Raw genomic sequence first — 21,441 nt, forward strand, 5'->3', positions numbered from 1 at the left:
TGTTCAATGTCATTCTATGTAAAGATATATTAAAATTTAAAATTATTAGCATGAATTATACCATTCATCTTTGTAGAGTGCAGTGCCAATTTTAACTGGAAACATAAGTACATTTCAACTCACACATGCAATCACTGAAATTGTAGAATTTGTATTCATATCCACATTGTCAATTTGTAGTCATATATAGATATGTATTTCATTCTTAACAGAACTGTGAGAACTCTGCACAAGACTAAGTTAACTGTTTTCATTTCACTTCCTGCTATGTATTCAACCGACACTCTACCTTCAGCATACTGATGAGTAAGGAAGGACTGAAAGGAAATGAAACTGTGGGTTGTCCTGTCTTTCTTTCCTTCTAGTCATCCTTTTCAGTGGAAGTAGTGGGCTAATGCAGGGAAGTCACATGAATAAGAAAATATATGAGGTCTGGCATGGTGGCTCACACTTGTGATCCCAGCACTTTGGGAGGCTGAGATGGAAGGATTACTTGAGCCCAGGAGTTTGAGACTAGACTGGATTTGAGACCCCATCTCTGCAAAAAAATAAAAAATTAGCTGGGTGTGATGATGTGTGCTAGTGGTCCCAACTATTCAGGAGGCTGAGGTGGGAGGATCACTAGAGCCCAGGAGGTCAAGGCTGCAGAGAGCTGTGATTGTGCTACTGCACACCAGCCTGGGTGACAGAGCGAGACTCTGTCTCTCAAAAAAACAAAAAAAAAGATATGGGATTCCTTGGTTGTTTATGTTTCTTAGAATGCCTTTCTTTCTGCATTCAAAAGAAGTCTGGTTCTAACAGAAAGCTCGGTTTCTTGGAGCTATCGACACTCCTGCTAACTTGATCACATGAGTAACACACTTACCCTGCACTCACTTTGAGTCTCACTGAACTCCCAGGCACAGTAGGTCCCCCAGAATTCTGTGTTCAATGGCCGTGATGTGCACTATCTGCAAATGGGGCAACAAGGAAGCAGACACACATGATGCACATATCTCTTCTGTTCACGTGTATGCTCCACTGTCCCAAAAGACTTCACTTACAGAACAAGTTCAAAGAAATAAAATTATTAACTCTATCAAGATGGTGACAGCAAAGCATCAAATCAAGCATGGGGGCTTTCTTTGAGGGGTTGGGGGGTGGTCCTAGGTAACCATGAAGCTGACCCTGCCCATTTGCTTCTTACATTAAGTTCATTGCATGCAGGCACAGCTTCTCCAGGATTCTGATTAGTCATAATTCCTGAGGAAATTTACAAAATGACACTAGTGAGACAAACTACAGCTTCTAGCTGCTGCAGTTGGTCCCAAGGCTATAATTGATACCATCTCCCTCCCTCCTCTCTACACATTCTAGATTCCCCTCATCCTCAACTGGTACTTCTGAGATGACTCACACTCTCATCCCTCATGGGCTGGAGGCCCTGTATTGCATGCCTTATCAGACCACATGTATGGGAGCACCAAAGATGCCCCAGTGGATCACCTCAGTGCCATACATATTCCTCATGTCCCAATGATATAGCCACAGCCCTATAGTTATGGTAATTCCTTCTTGTGACTACTGGTCTGCTGGCATGAGGAGCCCAAGAGACCATGTAGCAGCCATAGCTTTAAGATTAGCAGAAGGAACTCTGTCCCCCTCCAGGAATCAAGACCTCTAGACCCACAGAGTGGTAACATTACAGTGACAAGAAGCCCAGATTCCCATGGTTACTGGGAGTGATAGTGGGCATGGCTAATCCTACTTGGTTCTCCCAAGCCCATGTATTCTGCCTATTAGGGACACAGCATCAAATAAATGCCTTGATTTAAGGAGTACATAACATCCCAAAGAGCACTGGCCCATCTCTTTGGGCTTCATTTCCAAGTTTGTGAAGCTAATGCTTCAGCTGCATCTTTAAGGGGCCCCAATGCACTGCCATCTCAGGTCAGCATCTTCCAGGTAGTATGGTTTGTGTAAGGGCAGTGAATCCCAAAATCACATGACCACTGCTGAACTTCTTTTGCTGGAAAGTGGATCTATTGTACAGAGGAGATATTATATTTTCCCATCATGGTGAATTAGACACTCAGCCCTCAGAAAAGGGTGCTGGCCAAGGCCACAGAACAGCTGGTTCTCACTGTGGGAAGTCATGTGATATCACCTTGGCCCGAGGCACCCACTTCACTAGCCCTCAATGTAGGGTACTAATGTGGTATTTCATAGAATATATTGATGATCCAGATCCTTTTGGGCTATATTGTGACAGAGAACAAGAGAAGTAAGTAGGCCTGGAGCAAGACTGTGAACATACCGTCTTGCCCTTCCCAAGTATTCTCCTCAGCACTCTCAGACTACAGAAGGAACCCACTTGCCCTTGTTGGAAAATAGAGCACCACCATTCCACCCCACCACATTTGCAGACAATATAGAAACATCAAAGGACTGCAGATGTTCCTTTTTCCTTACAAGTATGGAAGAGAAAACATTTTTGCATATCAATATCTACATAGCATGTTCCAGAGGCTGTATTAATCTGCTCTAGTAAAGACGCTCCATCCAACCCAACAGCTGCAAGTAGGACTATACCTTGATTAAATTTGTGGTAATTCCATCTGCCAGTGATCCATCCAACAACTGCAGAAACAAGACTGGTGCCTTAAATGGGGATATGTTGAGAACCACCACCCATTCATCCTTTAAGTCTTGAGAGTGGCACTCTGAGGATGCCCCTGATTTGCAATAGTGTTTTTATGTACTGTCTTGGTTTGGGGTTGGGGCTCATTTTACGGGATTTTACTTGGTCTTTTCCTACTACAAGAGCTCTTAACCCACAAGTCAAAGAACCAATGCCAACTGCAAAGCAGATTCATTCCATTATATACTCAAGAATTGAAGAAAATTATCAATAGGTGGTTCTGTAAATCCAGTGAAGTCACTATGAAAGGCACCTGGCCCAGCAGTCCATTTATAGGACCCACATACGTCCCTATTCTAACAAGGGGATCATGGTGGCACTTTGGATACCTGGTTATCAGCATAAGCTCAGATCCTGTATCCATTAATACTGAAAGATTATGGGCATACCCCCTTCCCCAATAGACAGTTATCTTTATATAAGTAATTTACCTAGGCTGATAATTCAGCCTCTTCTCTGAAGTTCTGCAACTCTTACAATTAATGTTTGTGAAGAATATTCAGCTCTTCTTGCCCTCTAGTTTAAGGAGATGAGAGTCTCTTTAAACATGCCCCAGGGAGGCCCTCTGATTCTCACACTTTGCTTTACATTGGTGATTGATTGTCCTGACCCTGTCATTTTCTCTCATCAAAGACATTCAACAACAGCCACCTATTTCCACAGTTCTTACTGGAACATCAAAGGATGTGGATGCCTCCCATATCTTTCAGTGCCAGAAATACTGCTCAAGTCAGTGCCTCCCCTTCCCTGCCTATATTCTGTCCCATTTCTCCACAGGTGACAGTTTTAGCAATTGTATCACTACTTCATGCCAGGGATCATCTGTGCATGTCACCCACCATGGTCCTCACTGCCAGCCAAACAGTAAATTATCCACCTCCAGAATTGCATCTTAGGATCTACTTTTAGGTAAACTGTCTGGCATTAATTATGTCAAGTCAGGTGCCCTAGGAGAGCCTAAGATGGGATTCAATTGCATGTGATTTTTCAAGGAAATGTTCTTCAGGAATACTCTTAAGAGAGTGAAGGATAAAAGATAGAGAAAAGGAAAGAGAACGAGACGTGGTCTCAGGTAAAACAAACCTTGAATTGATCCTCAGAGGAGCTCAGGGGCATACACTGCAGGCAAAGTTGTCCTGCCACTTGAGACAACCTGGTCAGCCTTGTCTCAATCAGTCATTGGCTATGAGCTCCCAGAGGTAGTGTTGGGTGGTTAGGGAGGGAGATATGAAAGAGCAATCCTCCAAAGCAAGGCTCAACTGTGAGCTGTCAGCAGCCACACACACAGCAACTGGGGGATGGGTGCACCAAACAGCTAAAGGAGATTTGGGAGGGGTACCTACAGTGTCTACTGCAATTGCAAGGGTATTTTATTTTATTTTATTTTATTTTATTTTATTTGAGACAGAGTCTCGCCCTGTCACCCAGGCTGGAGTACAGTGGCGTGATCTCGACTCACTGCAACCTCTGCCTTCCAGGTTCAAGTGATTCTCCTGTCTCAGCTTCTGAGTAGCTGAGACTACAAGTACACACCACCACTCCTGGCTAATTTTTGTATTTTTAGTAGAGATGGGATTTCACCATGTTGGACAGGCTGGTCTCTAACTCCTGACCTCGTGATCCACCCACCTTGGCCTCCCAAAGTGCTGGGATTACAGGCCTGAGCCACTGCACCCAGCCTCACAAGAGTTGTTTTTTTTTTTTTTTTTTTTTTTAATGTTTGAAAAACATTGCATATGGATGACTTTACATATACTTCTGTCTATTAAAACCCAATCTGACAGTACAATTTCTCATTTACATTTCTGCCTCAGATGCAAGATTCTAAACTCCTCTGTGGCAGAGGCTCTGTCCTATTTAGTTTGCATTCCTAATTCAGGAGCTGGCACATAATTGTTACTAACCATTTATCAAATGAAGGGCAGTTTGGGGTAGATCACAGAGCAACTAGAACTCCAGGCTAGGTAACTTGGGCATTATTCTGTTGGCAGTTAGAAAGAGTTTGAGATGCCTGGTTGGCAGCAGTACATGATATGTATTGGACCAAAGAGAGAGAAGAGAACAGTGCCAAGAGACTATTGCAGCAACACAGGCAAAAGTAACAAGAGGAGGAATTTGAGCGAAGGCTGTGAGTGTGGAGAGGCAGATGCAAAAGTAATTAAAGAGGTATTATCTACAGGGTCCAGATGGCCTCAGGCTGACATCCAGTATAGAGACCATCAGGGATTCTAATTAATCATGTTAGGAGTTTTATACTTACATGCTCCCAAGCAGATAGAAGAGGAGCATTTCTCATTTTGCATGGAATATCTAGAAAATAAATCCATGTGGGTTTTCTCATTGTCATGCCCAATTAGGCAAAATCCCTCCATATTTTGGGCAGAACTCCACAGTCATATCTGAGAAAACCCAAGGTTATCCATGTGGAATTTGCTCAGTTCATTAGCACAAGGGGTACTTAAAGTTGCTTCCCGGGACACTGCTTTCAAATCAATCATTCTATACAGTAACATATGTTCCAAAGCTGCAGTATTAGCACATTATTCTCAGCTGGATTCTGGACTGTATTCTGCTTAGAATAATTCATCTGTGACTCATATGAATCCTATACACACCAGGAAATACAGGGGGTGGTGCAGTGGGGGACTGGTTTTCTTGAACTCTTTCAGGCCTTGATTGTAGGCAAAGCTGTTTACATTCCTCTCCCATTTTAGGGCTCGGAAACTTTTGGCCAGAGTCCTGCTGTTCACATTGTTTTAGGAGAGCCAGTTCCTGGGAACCCTGTTACATGGACTGGACCTGGATTTGCCAGGGTTCTCCCTGGGGCTGGCTTGAGATTTGCTGTCAACAACATTCCCTTTCCTGTGGACTTCACCATTGCCATTCGCTATGAAACCCAGGTATCCTTTAACTCTCCAACTTCGGTGGTGAAAAGCTGACAGAAATACATTCTTGAACTGTTTCCATTTCAGCCTTGCTAGAATAGGTTCATCAGAAAAAGATTTGTAAAAAGCGAACATCTGGGGAGCGTTATAAAGCTGGTTTCTTAAAGATATTGAAGCAGCACAGTGACCCATATGCATGCATGTTGTAGCCCATGGAGAGAAGCTATAGTTGGAGTTATACATTTAAGGTACCAGGTTTAAGGAAGTGGTGACTGTTTGTATAAGAAAAATAGCCAAAATAACACAAATCCTGCCCTCCTGGTACTTTTCTTGTAAAAATTTAATAAACCAGCACATGTGCAGAGATTCAGACTCACAGGTGATGCAGCAGAGGCATTTGTTTGCATTTGGATCTTACCCTGCAACAAGAGAAAGACCAAAAGCAAACTGCCCCTCTTGTTTCCCACTACTAGACCCCCTGCTGCCCGCCTTTTAAGAAATATCTAAAACAGAATACAAGCCAAATTAGAAAAATAGTTGATTTACACCAATAGTTCCTAACCTTCCTTTGGATTTGAAACCCACTGAACATCTCCTTTGAAACATGTCTGATATGGCTGGAGGGCGTGTGGTCTTAGAGGCTCCCAAGCCCCACTGGGGACCACATTCTGGAGGCTGTCATGGTGCGCCACATGCCCAGAGCAGCTGATCTGCTTTGAAATGCATGATAGGACATAATTCTGTATTTCTCACTTACAAATGAAAGCCAAGGAACGTCAATGAACTTTGGCTCAGTGAATATGATAAGAAAGGCTTTAAAAATAAATATAGATTAATATATCTATAGAGAGAACATGACCCTGACACCTTGAAAAAGCTTTTCCAAATTGTAAGACTTCAGAATAGAGCAAATTTGCATATCTCCCCAATATATAGATTCCTTGTAAAAGATTCCAAATTATTATTATTTGTTCTGTGATCCAGAGCCATGATAAACAAGTCAACTCCCTGGGAAACAGGGGTTAGGGATTAGGCTTGTCAGGAGAGCTAAGGTTTTTCCAGGCCCGTGAGCCCATGAGAAACAATGCTTTTTCTGCCTGGATCACAATTCAGACATCAAAGAGTTGGGGCCTGGGAGTGAACCTCTAAGACTCTTTCAATTCCAAAACTGTTTGCCAAGTGGCCTATGGGTTGCAAATTCAAGTTCATGCACTTTCCATTAGCTATATGTATGTGCGTGCAAAACATTTTCCTGCATCCGTGCAGTGACATGCCTTAATGTCATGCCTGTCTAGTTTGCAGCTGACTGGACTGTCCAGATCGTGGTGAACCCCTCTCGAGGGAGTGAGCACTGCGTACCCAAGACTTCACAGTCAAAGCCTCAGTCTTTTGCCTTACCAGCGGCTACCAGGTATGTTTCAGACCTGTCTTCAAACATTGAAAGCTTCTTAGAATTTTGTTGACTTATCAGTAATTTGTGTCTGGGAACTAAGTGGGGAAAGAGGAGGACTGAAGAAAACTGTAACATATATTAAGCACTTACTGTGTGCTACACTATGCTTTACATTTATTATCACTTTTAATCTTTATAACAGCTCAGTACAGCAGGTTTTGTCTTTATCAGATGAAGACGAAATTGAGAAGGAGAATACTTAAATGACTTACCGAAAACTCATCGCTAATGTGTAGCAGAACCAGGATTCTAGCCAGGATATCCTGACTCTAAATCTTGAGTGTTCCTTTTCCAGTCCCCAGGTGGCTTTGAAATATAAGAAAGCAAAATGCAACAAGAATAAGAGTAAAACATTCAGCTTAATTACTCTCAATAGATGAGAATCTTTGAGGTAAAAGCCTACTAATATTGAGGCCACTGATTTTGCCCCAATAGAAACTTGTGGCAAAATAATTCTTTTTTTTTTTTTTTTTTTTTTTTTTTTTTGAGTCAGAGTCTCACCCTGTCACCCAGGCTAGAGTGCAATGGCATCTCTGCTCACTGCAACCTCTGCCTGCTGGGTTCAAGTGATTCTCCTGCCTCAGCCTCCTGAGTAACTGGGATTACAGGAGCGTTCCACCATGCCCAGCTAACTTTTTGTATCTTTAGTAGAGACGGAGTTTCACCATGTTGGCCAGGCTGGTCTTGAACTCCTGATCTGGTGATCTGCTCACCTTGGCCTCCCAAAGTGCTGGGATTACAGGCATGAGCTGCAGCGCCCTGCCGCAAAATAATTTTTTTGAGATTTTTTGAGATCCTGTTGATGTTAACATGAGAGATGGGATGAGGACCTCTGTCCCATCCTTTCCCCAGAGTTGTCATAACAACCCATAGCCAATAGTTTCTCAGACTTTGATACTTGGCACAATCGTATGGAAGAGCCACAGAGGATCTGAACGTGACTTTACCGTCCAACCAACCCATCTGTGCTGGTCTAGACCTACACTGGCCTCAGGCCCACAGTGTAGGTCACTGCCCAGCACAAGTGCAATGCTACCAAATACTATGGCCATTTAGCTAATATAATTGTGCTTCTGTGGTCTGAATTTTTGCTTTATCTCTCTTAATACAGAATCATGCTGCTTCCCACACCCATCTGTTTAGAACCAGATGTACAATATTCCATAGACGTCTATTTTTCTCAGCCTTTGGAAAGAGAGTCCTATACTCATTCACACATCCTGGTGGACTCCGTAAGTATCACAGAGCTTTGTGGGTGCTTTCTTCACTACTAAGTACCATTATAACTACTTTTAGACTCACTAGTGAAATATTTCTTTAAAAATGTAAATGTATTTGCTCAATTATAAAAGCCAACTAATAGCATTTGCAAATCTTATATAACAATATGTCTCAGTAATGGTTTGGAGTATTTTACACATTCTTTAATCACAGAAACCCTGTGTGGCAGGTACTTTCATAATTTTACAGGTGATAGAACAGAGGTACGGGGTCACAGAGCTAGTGAGTGAGAAGTTTAGAATCAGAGCCACCCTGCCTGCTTCCACATCCCTGCCCTGAGCCACGACAGCACCCTGGTGGTGTAGGAAATGTGTGGAAGAAATCCAACCACATTAATCATTATCATTTTCTAAGTTCCCATTTTATACATCCTACACTTTTGTATCATTGAAATCAGAGTGCTTATACAATGTTGTAGGCCAATTTTTTTCACCTCACACTTCATCATAAGCATTTTCTTATGGTATGTATGCCGTCTTCTTATCTTTAGAAACCATGCATAATATTTCCTGAGTGACTTATTCCAGCGTCTTTCCCCCACAGAGTGGGGCGACTGGCATTCCTTCCAAACTTCTTACTCTGCACAGCCCTTCAGACCCAGGCTTGTCCCTGGGCAAAGTTGGGCATTGAGTAGATTTACTTAAGTTACTTATCTATTTTCCCTATTCCTGGTCATATAAGTTGCTTCTATTTTTTACTACTATGTATATTTGATACATTTGAAATATACTTATATTGATATATATTACTACTATATATATTTGATACATATTTTTTAAAATACTTTAAAATATTTTCCTACTTTACCTAAGGTATTATGGCTCTTGAAATAATTTGTCAAAATATTTTCTGGAACATGTTCCCCAATTAAATTGTCTTTTTCTTTTTTGAGACGGAATCTTCTCTGTCACCCAGGCTGCAGTGCAGTGGCATGATTTTGGCTCACTGCAACCTCTGCCTCCTGAGTGCAAGCAATTCTCCTGCCTCAGCCTCTCGAGTAGCTGGGATTACAGGCACACGCCACCACACCTGGCTAATTTTTGTATTTTTAGTAGAGATGGGGTTTCACCACATTGGTCAGGCTGGTCTCAAACTCCTGACTTCAGATGATCTGCCTGCCTCGGCCTCCCAAAGTGCTGGGATTACAGGCATGAGCCACTGTGCCCAGCCTTCCCAATTAATTTTTAAGATCTTTAGTACTGTATGAAGGTACCAGTTTCATCCCAACTTCAACAGAATTGTATAGAATTGTGTGGGATTTTTAAAAAGTAATTTCATGGATAAAAATAAAATTTCTTTACTAAAATTGCATTTCTGCATATTTGTGAGAATCTTCTAATACCATGACTTAATTGGCAAACTATACAGCCCAACAAAGTTTTACTGGGCCACAGCCAGTCCCATTTGTTTATATATTATCTATGGCTGCTTTCAAGCTAAAAGGCAGAGTTTAGTAGTTGCACAGAGACTTCACAGCCACATTTCATCTGGCAACCATAATCAAAGGTGTTATAAATCCTGTACCTAGAGAGCTCTGTAACAGTTCAGGTGAGAGGATCTACCTGGTAGATTCTACCATATTATAGTAGAAATAAAGTAGAAAGTAGAAACAAACTCTTAATTGGGAATTTTAAACTGTCATGATTTCCCTAACTATATAATCCATTTCTCCACTGAGGAGTTTTAAATAGAACCGCACTCATTAACCAACATAAGAGTTACAAAGGGAAGAAAATCAAATCTGATAGGTTTAATTTGGGGAGAAAATGCCAAAAATTGGGAACCCCAGCAAATTAAAGAGAAAGCAAGAAATTAATGAAGTCCTAGATCACTAAGGGGTATTACTGTTATTATAATAATCAGGAAACTCAAATTTATAACAGTCGACATACCTTGATTTTTAAATCTATGTCCTAAATATTTCTAAACTTTGTAAATTCCAAAGAGTATCACTTGATGCTGTACTAAAGGTATTCATCCAAATTATCCACTCATTCACTGAGTATATACGGGCCAGAAAATATGCTGGTCCTGGGGTGTAAAATATGGTTCCTTGTTAAAAAATAATTCTCAGCCTAATACAGAAGAAGTACATGTATATAAAATCATTACAATGATGTTTGATAGATGCAATAAGTAAATAATTTGGAATTAATTTTAAAATATTGCATTTACACGGGGCATGGTGGTTCACACCCATAATCCCAGCACTTTAGGAGACTGAGGCAAGCAGACCACTTGAGGCCAGGTATTCAAGATCAGACTAGGCAACATGGTAAAATCCTGTCTCTATTAAAAATACAAAAATTAGTCAGGTGTGATAGCACATACCTGTGGTCCCAGCTACTCAGGAGGCTGAGACACAAGAATCGCTTGAACCTGGGAGGCAGAGGTTGCGATGAGACAAGATCACGCCACTGCAATCCAGCCTGGGTGACAGAGCAAGACTCTGTCTCAAAAAAATAAATAAAAGAAAATATTGAATTTGATTAGTTTTCAATCGATCATTCTCTTACATATAACTCTGGAAAACCTGAAGCATAAATAAAAGTTAAGAGAATAACCCATAATTGGTAACTGTCAGAAATCTGGGAAAAGGCCCAGACCTGTTTTAGGTCAGATTCCCTAAAGCGGAAGCTGAGACAGGGACTCAGGTTGATGTGATTTACTGAGGGTGTGTTCCTGAGAGGAGAGGAGTGAGGAAAATAGGGGAAGACAGGGGAAGAAACCAAGCAAGGATGTGATCTCCACTGAAGTGTGGCCTCAGGCTGATCCCACCTGGAGCTCTGGAGCCTGGATTGCACCACACAGTTGAACCTCCCTGGAGGCAAAGGGGTGCCTTATATATGCCCAGCTACAGGTTCATCACCACCACCATCCGCCCTACTGTGAGTGCATAAACCCCTGGACCAGGTGGCTGAGTGCAGTTTTCTGAAGAAGGGAACAGCTGTGAGGCTTCAGGAGCCAGTGCCACACCCACTACAGGATGAGTACACCAGCCTGCCAAGGCAGACCTAGGCCGGGCACCTACAGTGTGCACTGTGGTCTCTGACCCAAAATGTCCAGGAGGAGAAAGTCCTTGCACATTTCATTGTCACTGACTAACATGATTAATGCCATACAACCAATTTTGTTGCTGAGGGAAGATAAGATACTTGACTGCTTGGGACGCAGCCCTTTCAAAGTTGATTCTTTTCTGTAGCCAGATTAACATTTGCATCTAAGACCAGGGGACATTACCAAGAAGACCAAAGGAAACCTTTGTTTAACCACGGTGCTCCTTCTGCATAAATGCCTTTTGTTTGGCAAGCACTGTGAGATCACTGAAATTTGTTTTCAGTTACCCAGATTACATGGTATGTGCATTTATAAAACTGTGTTTAGAGTAAAAAATATATTAGGCATTCTAGAATATAAAACTGCCATTCTTCTTTTTAAGCCATGGAATGGAATATACTTGGTAAACATAAAGTCCTTAAAAGTTTCTAGTAGAAGAAGTGAATCATGGCATTACAAAATCCTATAGCTGGCCAGGTGCGGTGGCTCATGCCTATAATCCCAGCACTTTGGAAGGCTGAGGTGGGCAGATCACCTGACATAAGGAGTTCGAGACCAGCCTGGCCAACATGGCAAAACCCCGTCTCTACTAAAAATACAAAAATTAGCTGGGCATGATGACATTTGCCTGTAGTCACAGCTACTTGGGGAGGCTGAGGCAGGAGAATCACTTGAACCCGAGGGCAGAGGTTTCAGTGAGCCGAGATCACACCACTGCACTCCGTCTAAAAAAAAAAAAAAATCGTATAGCTGACAGGGACTCTTGTCATCTGGTCCATCTTCTCAGTTCCCAGAATGGCCAACTCTCAATGGCTCAGACGAAGAGCTGTAAATAATCTCTGGTTGGCTGCCCTCATCCCCAGCCCCAGCCTATCTGGCTTTCTTCTTCATCTCTCCCCACTTGGTTTGTGTTTGGAGAGCACAGAGTCATTTTCATATCAACTTAAGAATACAGTAGTAGACCTGTAAATATTCTTTACTGAATAAATTTTTATGAAGCACCTACTATAAATTAGACACTGTGGTAGGCATAAGTGTAAACAAAACATGCATTATCCCTGCCACCCCGGTTCTTATTCACTAAAGGGGAGACGCAGACAACCAGGCAACGAGAGCATGGGGTTAGAGGTCCTGGGAACTGTGACAGGGCAGAGACCCAAAAAGCTCAGTGTGACTCTCGCAGTGGTTCTCAGCCTCATCTGACCCAACCCCATGCCCCCTTTTTTAACTGTTAAAAATATTTTTATTATAAGTATTTTCTAATATTCCTTACCATCCTGAAATGAAATTCAAGGCACTATAGCCTACCTGCACACATGACTTCCAAATAACTTCAATGTAATATGCTAATATTAATACAAAGAAAAACAAAAGGAAAGTAATGGATAAATAAATCATCAGACTTCAATATGTGCATGTACAGGCATGAATACACCAGAATATGTAATGAAGTAGGAAGATGCTCACATAGATAGAATCACTGCAGGGGTGACAGCCATGAAAGCAGGTGTGTTGTAAACATGTTTAAAAAACATAGAGTTAGGCTCTCAACTCAAACTATAAACAGTGTTTTCTCCTTCATGAATATCCAATGGAACTTTCAAAAGCTATAGGGGCCATTTTGTGAGAATGTCCCACGTTTCTGACCGCGACCTGCTAAATGCCTGTAATAAACATCACTCTATTGCTGTGACAACTAAAACCACCTCCACGAATTTCCAAAATGCTCCCTAAAGGGGCAGTACCTCCCATATTCAGGACCATGGGGTTGAGAGAATGAGCAGGAGGAGCATAGCAAAATGAAAAAAAAAAAAAAAGTTCAGATTTTTATCCTGAGGCAATGGGAAGCCACTGGAAAGTTTTAAGAAGGAGATTATCTGGACAAACGGCGTTTAAAAGGATCACTCTGACTTTAGTGTAGAAAATCGATTGGGTGTGGCAAGAGTGGACACTGGGCCATCTGTTGGGTTGCCACTATAATCATCCAGGTGGCCTGAATTAGGGAAGTGGCAGGGGAACAAAGAGCCATAAATGTACCCTAGAAACATCTAAGAGGAGGAATTGGCCAGGCTTGTGATTTGGTGTGTGGGGGACGTGCGTTAGGCAAGAGTGTTGATAGCAAAGAGGCAGGTGTCAAAGATGACCTCCCTCAGTTTTCTCCACTGAGCACCTTGGCAGATGGTAGCATTGTTTACCAAGAATAAGCACAGAAAGGAAAGTGGGGTTCAGGCATGTTTGTTTTGCAGTGCCTGTGGGGCAACTAATAGGCATTAGATATCAGTGCAGATCTGGAGCCCACAACTGACAGGGGCGCAGGAGATGTAAATTCAGATGCTGGCACCCATTCAGACAGTGTTCCAGTGTGGCCAAGATCACCTAGGAAGTAGGTGTGGAGTTAGGAGGGGGCTGATGAGAGAACCCTGAGGAACTCTAACATTTAGGGATGGGGTAGGGGAGAAGTATTGCATTGGTTTGAAGGGTGAATGGGAGATGAGGCAGGGGTGATGGCAAGGAAATGATTGTTTAAGAAATTTGGCTATTAAGAAGTCAAAGGGCAGAGACAGGGCAGTGGCAAGAGGAATATGTGCGATTGAGGAGGTGATTTTATAGATGAGAGAGACTTGAGCACATTTAAATGTGAGTTGAGAGGAAGAGAGCAAAGAAAGCAAGCAGAATTTGCAGAAGAGTTTTGTGAGGTTAGAGGATTTACCAATGGGATACCTCTTCCACTCCAATACCTCTTTCTTCTTGAGCACTACATGTCCTGGATGGGTGGTAAGACTTGAGAACCTGGAATTTGGGAGGCAGGTAGTAGGAACCTCCAGGCCTTTTGCTAGGGTCTGTTTCCTCTGTGTAGTAAGGAGGTAACAGCATATGCTCAGAGTGCCACAGAAAGAAGAGACACTTGTAAATACAGTTGACTTTTGAAAAACTCGGGGGTTAGGGGCGTCAACCCCCCATGCAGTCAGAAACCTACATATGATTTTATACTCCCCAAAAACTTAAATACTAATCGCCCACTGTTGACTGAAAGCCTTACCAATAACATACAGCCAATTAATATATATTTTGTACATGTAGTATATACTGTATCCTACAATAAAGTAAGCTAGAAAAAAGAATGCGTTATTAAGAAAATCACAAGGAAGAGAAAATGTTTATATTCATTAAATGGAAGTGGATCATCACAAAGGTCTTCATCCTCTTCATCTGCATGCTGAGTAGGCTGAGGAGGAGGAGGAAGAGGAGGGCTTGGCGTTGCTGTCTTGGAGTAGTACAGGCGGAAGAAAATCCACATAGAAGGGACCTGTACAGTTCAAACCTGTGTTGTCGAAGGGTCAGCTCTGGTCATCTAGGGTTGTGATGCCACTAGCTGGGTGTGTCAAAGGACAATTAGGGAAAGACTGAAGAGGGTTGAAGTAAAGGGCTATGGAAACTGGTTTCAGGATGGATAAGGCAAAAAGAAGACTAGAGGAGATGTATCTGTGCACAGGTTTAGTCTCCAGACTTTGCCTGCTGAATTAAAACCCACTTTCACGGCTGCTTTTAACACCAATTGTTCAAAATAACCAACTTAATGTTATTACTCTTTCAAATCTAGGCAAACATATTAGCAAGTAAAAAATATGGCAGTAAAAAGATAAAGGCTTATTTTTTTTCTTTGCCACAAGTCCAGAAATATAAATATTTAAATATTTCTTCCATAAATTGAAAATCTTAAAAGTCTTCAGTCCTAACCAGCTTAAAGGATTGAGTTGAGTCTTCTTTCAACCATTATTTTCATAGATCTAATTTTTTTTATATATGTAAGTAGAATCTTACACAGCAGATAGTTTGAATGTTAAGTCTTTTTGCATTCTTTCAAAAGCTTGGCCTTATTCCCCAAATCAATTCATTGGAGAATTTCTGCAGCAAGCAGGACTTAGATGAGTATCAACTTCACAACTGTGTTGAAATTGCCTCAGCAATGGGACCTCAAGTGCTCCCGGGTGCCTGTGAAAGGCTGATCATCAGCATGTCCGCCAAGCTGCATGATGGGGCTGTGGGTATGTATCTGTTTAATGAACTCAAATGAAGCATTGACATCCATACAAATGCTTTTTAGAGCAAATCAGTTTATGTTAGCATCCACTCCAAACAACAACCAAAATATGCATCACTCAATAATTAGATACACAGAGCGGTCTGCTGATGTGTTGGAATCGTAATGCACAGTACAGTGAGTGTGTAAAAGAGAAACTTTGCAGCAGCATTTGTAGGCTAGATGGCTAGAACAATGGTCCTAAAATATTCATTTGGAATTCTAGTGCTGGAAGGAACTCCAGACATCTTCTTTCATCCCAAAATATTCATTTAATAAATGAGCATATTGGAGCCCAAAATCTGTATGTAACTTACCCATTTTATTTAGCTATGGAAGGATTTTTCTCCCTCAGCACTACTGAAATTTTGAGCTGGATAATTCTTTGCTGCAGGGGCCTGCCCTATGCACTATCAGGTGTTTAGCAGCAGCCCTGCAGATCTTATACCAGTACCGCCCTCCCCTAGTTGTGACATCCAAAAATGTCTCCAAACTTTGTCAAATGTCACCTGAGGGACAAAATCATCCTTCAGTTGAGAAGCGTGGCTATAGAGTGACAGCTACAATGAGAGTCGAGGCTTCCTGAATGTCAGGCAAATGCTTTTTCCCTTAGGACAGAGCTATGAGTTCAGGGTACCCACCATCTCATGAACTATATGGAATAGGGGGAAATAAAAAACTAGTAAGGGGGGCCAGTCATGGTGGCTCACACCTGTAATTCCAGCACTTTGGGAGGCCGAGGCAGGCAGATTGTTTGAGGTCAGGAGTTCAAGACCAGCCTGGCCAAAATGGTGACAGACCATCTCTACTAAAAATACAAAAATTAGCCAGGTGTGATGGTGCGTGCCTGTAATCATAGCTACTCGGGGGGCTGAGGCATGAAAATCACTTGAACTGGGGAGGTAGAGGTTGCAGTGAGCCAAGGTCGCACTACTGCACTCCAGCCTGGGCCATAGAACGAGACTCAGTCTCAAAAAAACAAAAAACAAACAAACAAAAAACTAGTAAGGGGCAGACACCTGTAGCCCTAGCTACTTGGGAGGCTGAGGCAGGAGGATTGCTTAAGCCCTGGAATTCAAGGCTGCAGTGAGCTAAGATCACACCACTCCAGTAACAGAGTGAGACCTTGTCTCTAAAAAATAAATAAAATAGTAGGTAAAATTCAGCACCAATGTAGAACATCAGGAATTGAAGTATTAAGAATGCCAATAGTATTAATTACATTAGAATAATTATTTAAAACCAATTTTAAGTCTGTTAACTTGTTAAGTAATGTTTATTGAGCACCCTATGTACCAGCACTGTTCTAAGTACTTCATAGACCTTATTTCCTTTTATCCATACAACAGTCCCACAAGGCAGATCCTATATTATCCCTGTTTAACAGATGAGGGAGTTGAGTGTTAAAGAGGTCTTAAATGAGGGAGAGGTAAACTATAGCCACTAACAAGGTGAGGTGCTTCTCTGCCTTTTCATTCGTTTCTACCTCCCTTCCTTTGTTCCTTGCAGCCTGCAAGTGTCACCCCCAGGGCTCAGTCGGATCCAGCTGTAGTCGACTTGGAGGCCAGTGCCAGTGTAAATCTCTTGTGGTCGGGCGCTGCTGTGATAGGTGCTCACCTGGAAGCTATGGTTTGGGGCATCATGGCTGTCACCGTACGTAGCAAAACATACCAGGGGAAACACTTGCTCACAGTCTTGACATTTTGACAGCAGGCAAAGTCATGGGGGGGGGGGGGTTAAGGGGAGGAGATTGGAAACTTGACTACATTATTCAGACTATCTATGTAGATAAAATATACTGAACATTTTTTTGCTACACTTCATTCATCCATTCATCAATGGGCCCTGACTGTAGGCAGAGCTGCATTAGGAACTGAGAGTAATGAACAAAGCATAGTCCATGCCTCTGGAAGTTTGCAGTCTGTATCAAATGGATGGTTAAGGTAAAATGTGGAGCACCATGAAGGGAGCTGGCAAAGCCAGCTTGAGGATCTAGCTCACGAGCCCAGTGGCTGGAAAGGCTAAAACAATGATAAGATTGGGGAGTCAAGAAAGGGACAATGCTGCTACCACAGACAAGACTTCTCCCAACAAGGGTGTCACCCTTTCTGATGCGAGGTTTGCAAACAGCCTTGTAACTCAGTTCATAAGTCACTCACTGATAAGGGTTTAGATGGGGCTTCATCCACAGGTGATAATCCAGCTCTCATGCTATATAGTTCTCTCTTCACAGTGAAAATCATTAGTGAAAATACTGTTCCCTCAGATTCCTACCTTAGGAACCATGAAAACCTACAGATAGGTTAATTTCCTTTCCAAGTAGGGAAACATATCTTTTCTGTCGTAATTCAGAGAGATGGTTCCCCTTCCTGGGCATTGCTTGGGCATGGCCGCCCACCCAGCCCATCACTGGACCCATCATTGCTTTCTTTTCTTTTAAAAAAAAGTTACAAAATGCCTGAGATACACAAAGGGATCTAGACAAAGGAACAAACATTTCTTCCATGTGCCACCATATCAAATAAACTGGCATCACATTGTGGCACAGGGAAGATTGGCTCAAGGGATTCAACAATTTATCAGAAAAGGATTGGGCCTCTCCCATCTTGTCTAGGAAAAAGAAAACTCTGACCGTGTTAAGATGGGTTCTTACATGGTTTATAATCTAGAGGTTATATTAATACTATACCATTATTATAGTATAGTAGTTATATATACTATATTAATACTATAATATTAATACTAGAGGTTTTATTAATATACCTAAGATATATGGAAGTTTAAGTCATTAAAAACATGTTACTTGTTTGGTTTCTCTATATAAACAACAAATGTTCATAAGACCCAATTGTTCGCAACATACTGTTTATCCAGTGACTCAGTGAGTTGTTATTTAACGTTTACCTGGAACTCATTATAAGCTCTGTCCTAAGCACCTTACAAGCTTACTTGGTTCACCGAGCTTGGGACAGGAAACGTGACACCAGAACTGTAACTCTTTCACCACCACACACCACTCATCCCTGCCCCAGCATACTTCTCTTTGCTTTATCCAGCATGTCACTGCCATCCTCAAGGATCAAAGGACACTGTGTGTGACCTAGTAACAGGACAGTGCCCCTGCCATGGAGAGGTGTCTGGCCGCCGCTGTGATCGCTGCCTGGCAGGCTACTTTGGATTTCCCAGCTGCCGGTCTTGCCCTTGTAATGGGTTTGCTGAACTTTGTGATCCTGAGACGGGGTCATGCTTCAATTGTGGAGGCTTTACAACTGGCAGAAACTGTGAAAGGTATGGAATTCATATGCACTTTAATTTTCAGGTTTTTGATACTTTGTTCCAATCTCCTAATGGAGGTCCATTGAGTAGAGACTCAACAACATTTAAGTGTGGGAGGGAGGACTGTTGAAGGTGGGGGAGATCATTGTTTTCTCACCCTTCAAAATCATCTTACGAGCCAGAAAATGTTGGATTAAATCAATAACACACATTTGCCTGGCATGTTACTTTCTATGTTCCTCAAATGTGACATGTAAATCGAGTGCTATTACACAGAGTTTAATTGACCATACCTTGAGACTTTTGATTTAAAACCAAAAGTTGTTTTGCAGAGCAAATGAACGTCTTCTAAAATATTCAGTTTTCAGAGTTGCACTGTTTTAAAGTATAGCAAATCCTCATTGGCTAACGTGATCTTTTCCTGGGAACATTTTGGTGAAAGGAAATTGTCTTGACAGGTGTATTGATGGTTACTATGGAAATCCTTCTTCAGGACAGCCCTGTCGTCCTTGCCTGTGTCCGGATGATCCCTCAAGCAATCAGTATTTTGCCCATTCCTGTTATCAGAATCTGTGGAGCTCAGATGTAATCTGCAATTGTCTTCAAGGTTATACGGGTATGTGGTATAGTGCTTGATGCAATTTTTTCTCTTTATCCCACACTATAATCTGTAAAATGATCATATATTCATGACTTATCTATCTTGGACAGATGTGTGGTGCAGAAATGGTAAGAAGACACAATGTGATAAATTGCTGCTTTATTGAACAAAGAATTTGAATGATTCACAAATCAGTGACAATTAAAACTCATTGGCCACTGAGCTATAATTGTTTGCAAATAATGTTCTAGAAAATTAATTGACCAAATGAGACCAAATCAATTAATTTATTTAAAATAAAATTATCACATGTTAAGTAAGATATAAATGTGATAAAGTAGCATATATACTATATATAACAAGCAACTAAAAAATAAATGGAATCAGTCAAATGCTTCTTTGCATAATGTCAAATATTCAATTTGATATTTCATAGACATTACGAATTTTTTCAGATATCGTGAAACAATATTTGGGCGTTCTACAGACATCACATAAGTCTTAATTCAAAACATGTATCTCTTGCACAATTAAAAATGTTAAAGACTTTAAGAGAGCTAGGCACAGTGGCTCACACCTGTAATCCCAGTACTTTGGAAGGCTGGGAAGTGGGTGAGGGAGGATTACTTGAGGCCAGGAATTCAAGACCAGCCTGGGCCACAAAGCAAGACCCTGTCTCCACAAAGAAATTTTAAAAATTAGCTAGACATGATGGATTGCATCTGTAGTCCTAGATACTGGGGAGACTGAGGCAAGAGGATCGCTTGAGCCCAGGAGTTCATGGTTACAGTGAGCTCTGATTATGCCACTACACTCCAGCCTGGGGCCTGTGCAACAGAGCAAGACCCTCTCTCTAAATTGAAAAAATAAAAAGGTATTTAAACACGAGTGTGAAGGTTTACTACAAACAAGAAGATAACTTATGAAGTCTATTTGATTTAATGATATGTAGAACATATGGCAATATTAATGATAATTACTATCATGATAATAAATTACATGCCTGATTTTCCCCTCATTTGTTACATCTAAGGTCAACAGTTAATTCTCACCTCTTCCCTTGCAGCCTCTTTTCCATGCACAGTTTGGTGTGTTTGGTCAGTTTTTAAGAACTGAGACCACGTTTGGGCTAAATGAACATTTCCAAGTGGGATGAACCAAAACGTGGAGAGTGGAGTCACAGTTTGGGCACCTAAAAAGCTGCAGTCATCTCAAGGTTGCAAGGGTAAAGAGTGTTGGAGAGAAAAGTGGTTCCTCCAGACTGCTTAATAGAAACACCCTCAAGGGCTCATATGTCATGAAAACTGGTCTTGCTCATCTTCACTTCTAGAAGTGACGGCTATTGCTGTTTGGGACTTTCCCTTCAGGCCTGCTTTATTTTCACCTTAGTTCACCTCTAGGATCACCTGAGAGTGGGTTGCCCGAGGAGAACAGGGGCTGAGATTAGTCTTGGGTCCTGGGGCATGCTAGTGTGATGCTGATTATATAAGGATCTAGATATCCTGAGCCCACAGCTCCATGGTATTTGAAGAAAGCCTGGAATCCATTCTCCACCAAACACTTTTGAGTGCCCAATAATTATTTTGTTCTCTAAATGAATAATAATGAAAATGAAGGTTTTGTTTCACTTAGAACACTTTTCCTTATTCACCCCGAATGTGGGATTTCTCATTATTTCTTGAGGAGCCCAATAATTTTCTATTTAGGACATCGATCTCCTCCTCGCTCCCAACACTGACACCTCACCCCATTCCTTTTCCTCCCCCTGTCTTTCAGGTACTCAGTGTGGAGAATGCTCTACTGGTTTCTATGGAAATCCAAGAATTTCAGGAGCACCTTGCCAACCATGTCCCTGCAACAACAACATAGATGTAACCGATCCAGAGTCCTGCAGCCGGGTAACAGGGGAGTGCCTTCGATGTTTGCACAACACTCAGGGTGCAAACTGCCAGCTCTGCAAACCAGGTCACTATGGATCAGCCCTCAATCAGACCTGCAGAAGTAAGTCTGCAAAACTCCCGGGGCGAAATGTATCAGCTGAGTGACAGCTTGTAAGTGTGTTGTCAACTCTCCCATGCTCATTTCAGTTAAGCCAGTCCCAGCAGGCAAAAGCAGCACCCACCAGGT

At 41.8% G+C, this 21,441-nt stretch overlaps 1 protein-coding gene across 8 annotated transcripts in view; it reads left to right on the plus strand.

Annotated features, from left to right (window-relative positions):
- The window catches only part of LOC105475298 (laminin subunit beta 4), a 111,535-nt gene that overhangs the window by 46,519 nt on the left and 43,575 nt on the right, over positions 1-21,441 (plus strand). For all 8 annotated transcript variants that reach the window (XM_071094679.1, XM_071094677.1, XM_071094681.1 and 5 more), the window contains exons 16-23: positions 5,395-5,580; positions 6,861-6,976; positions 8,130-8,250; positions 15,225-15,402; positions 16,947-17,090; positions 18,494-18,725; positions 19,172-19,329; positions 21,091-21,315. In XM_071094679.1, coding sequence (XP_070950780.1) covers positions 5,395-5,580; positions 6,861-6,976; positions 8,130-8,250; positions 15,225-15,402; positions 16,947-17,090; positions 18,494-18,725; positions 19,172-19,329; positions 21,091-21,315 — 1,360 coding nt within the window. The remainder of the gene's footprint in view (positions 1-5,394; positions 5,581-6,860; positions 6,977-8,129; positions 8,251-15,224; positions 15,403-16,946; positions 17,091-18,493; positions 18,726-19,171; positions 19,330-21,090; positions 21,316-21,441) is intronic.

The sequence above is a fragment of the Macaca nemestrina genome, chromosome 4 (genome assembly GCF_043159975.1).
Source record: "Macaca nemestrina isolate mMacNem1 chromosome 4, mMacNem.hap1, whole genome shotgun sequence".
Classification (NCBI taxonomy): Eukaryota; Metazoa; Chordata; class Mammalia; order Primates; family Cercopithecidae; genus Macaca; species Macaca nemestrina.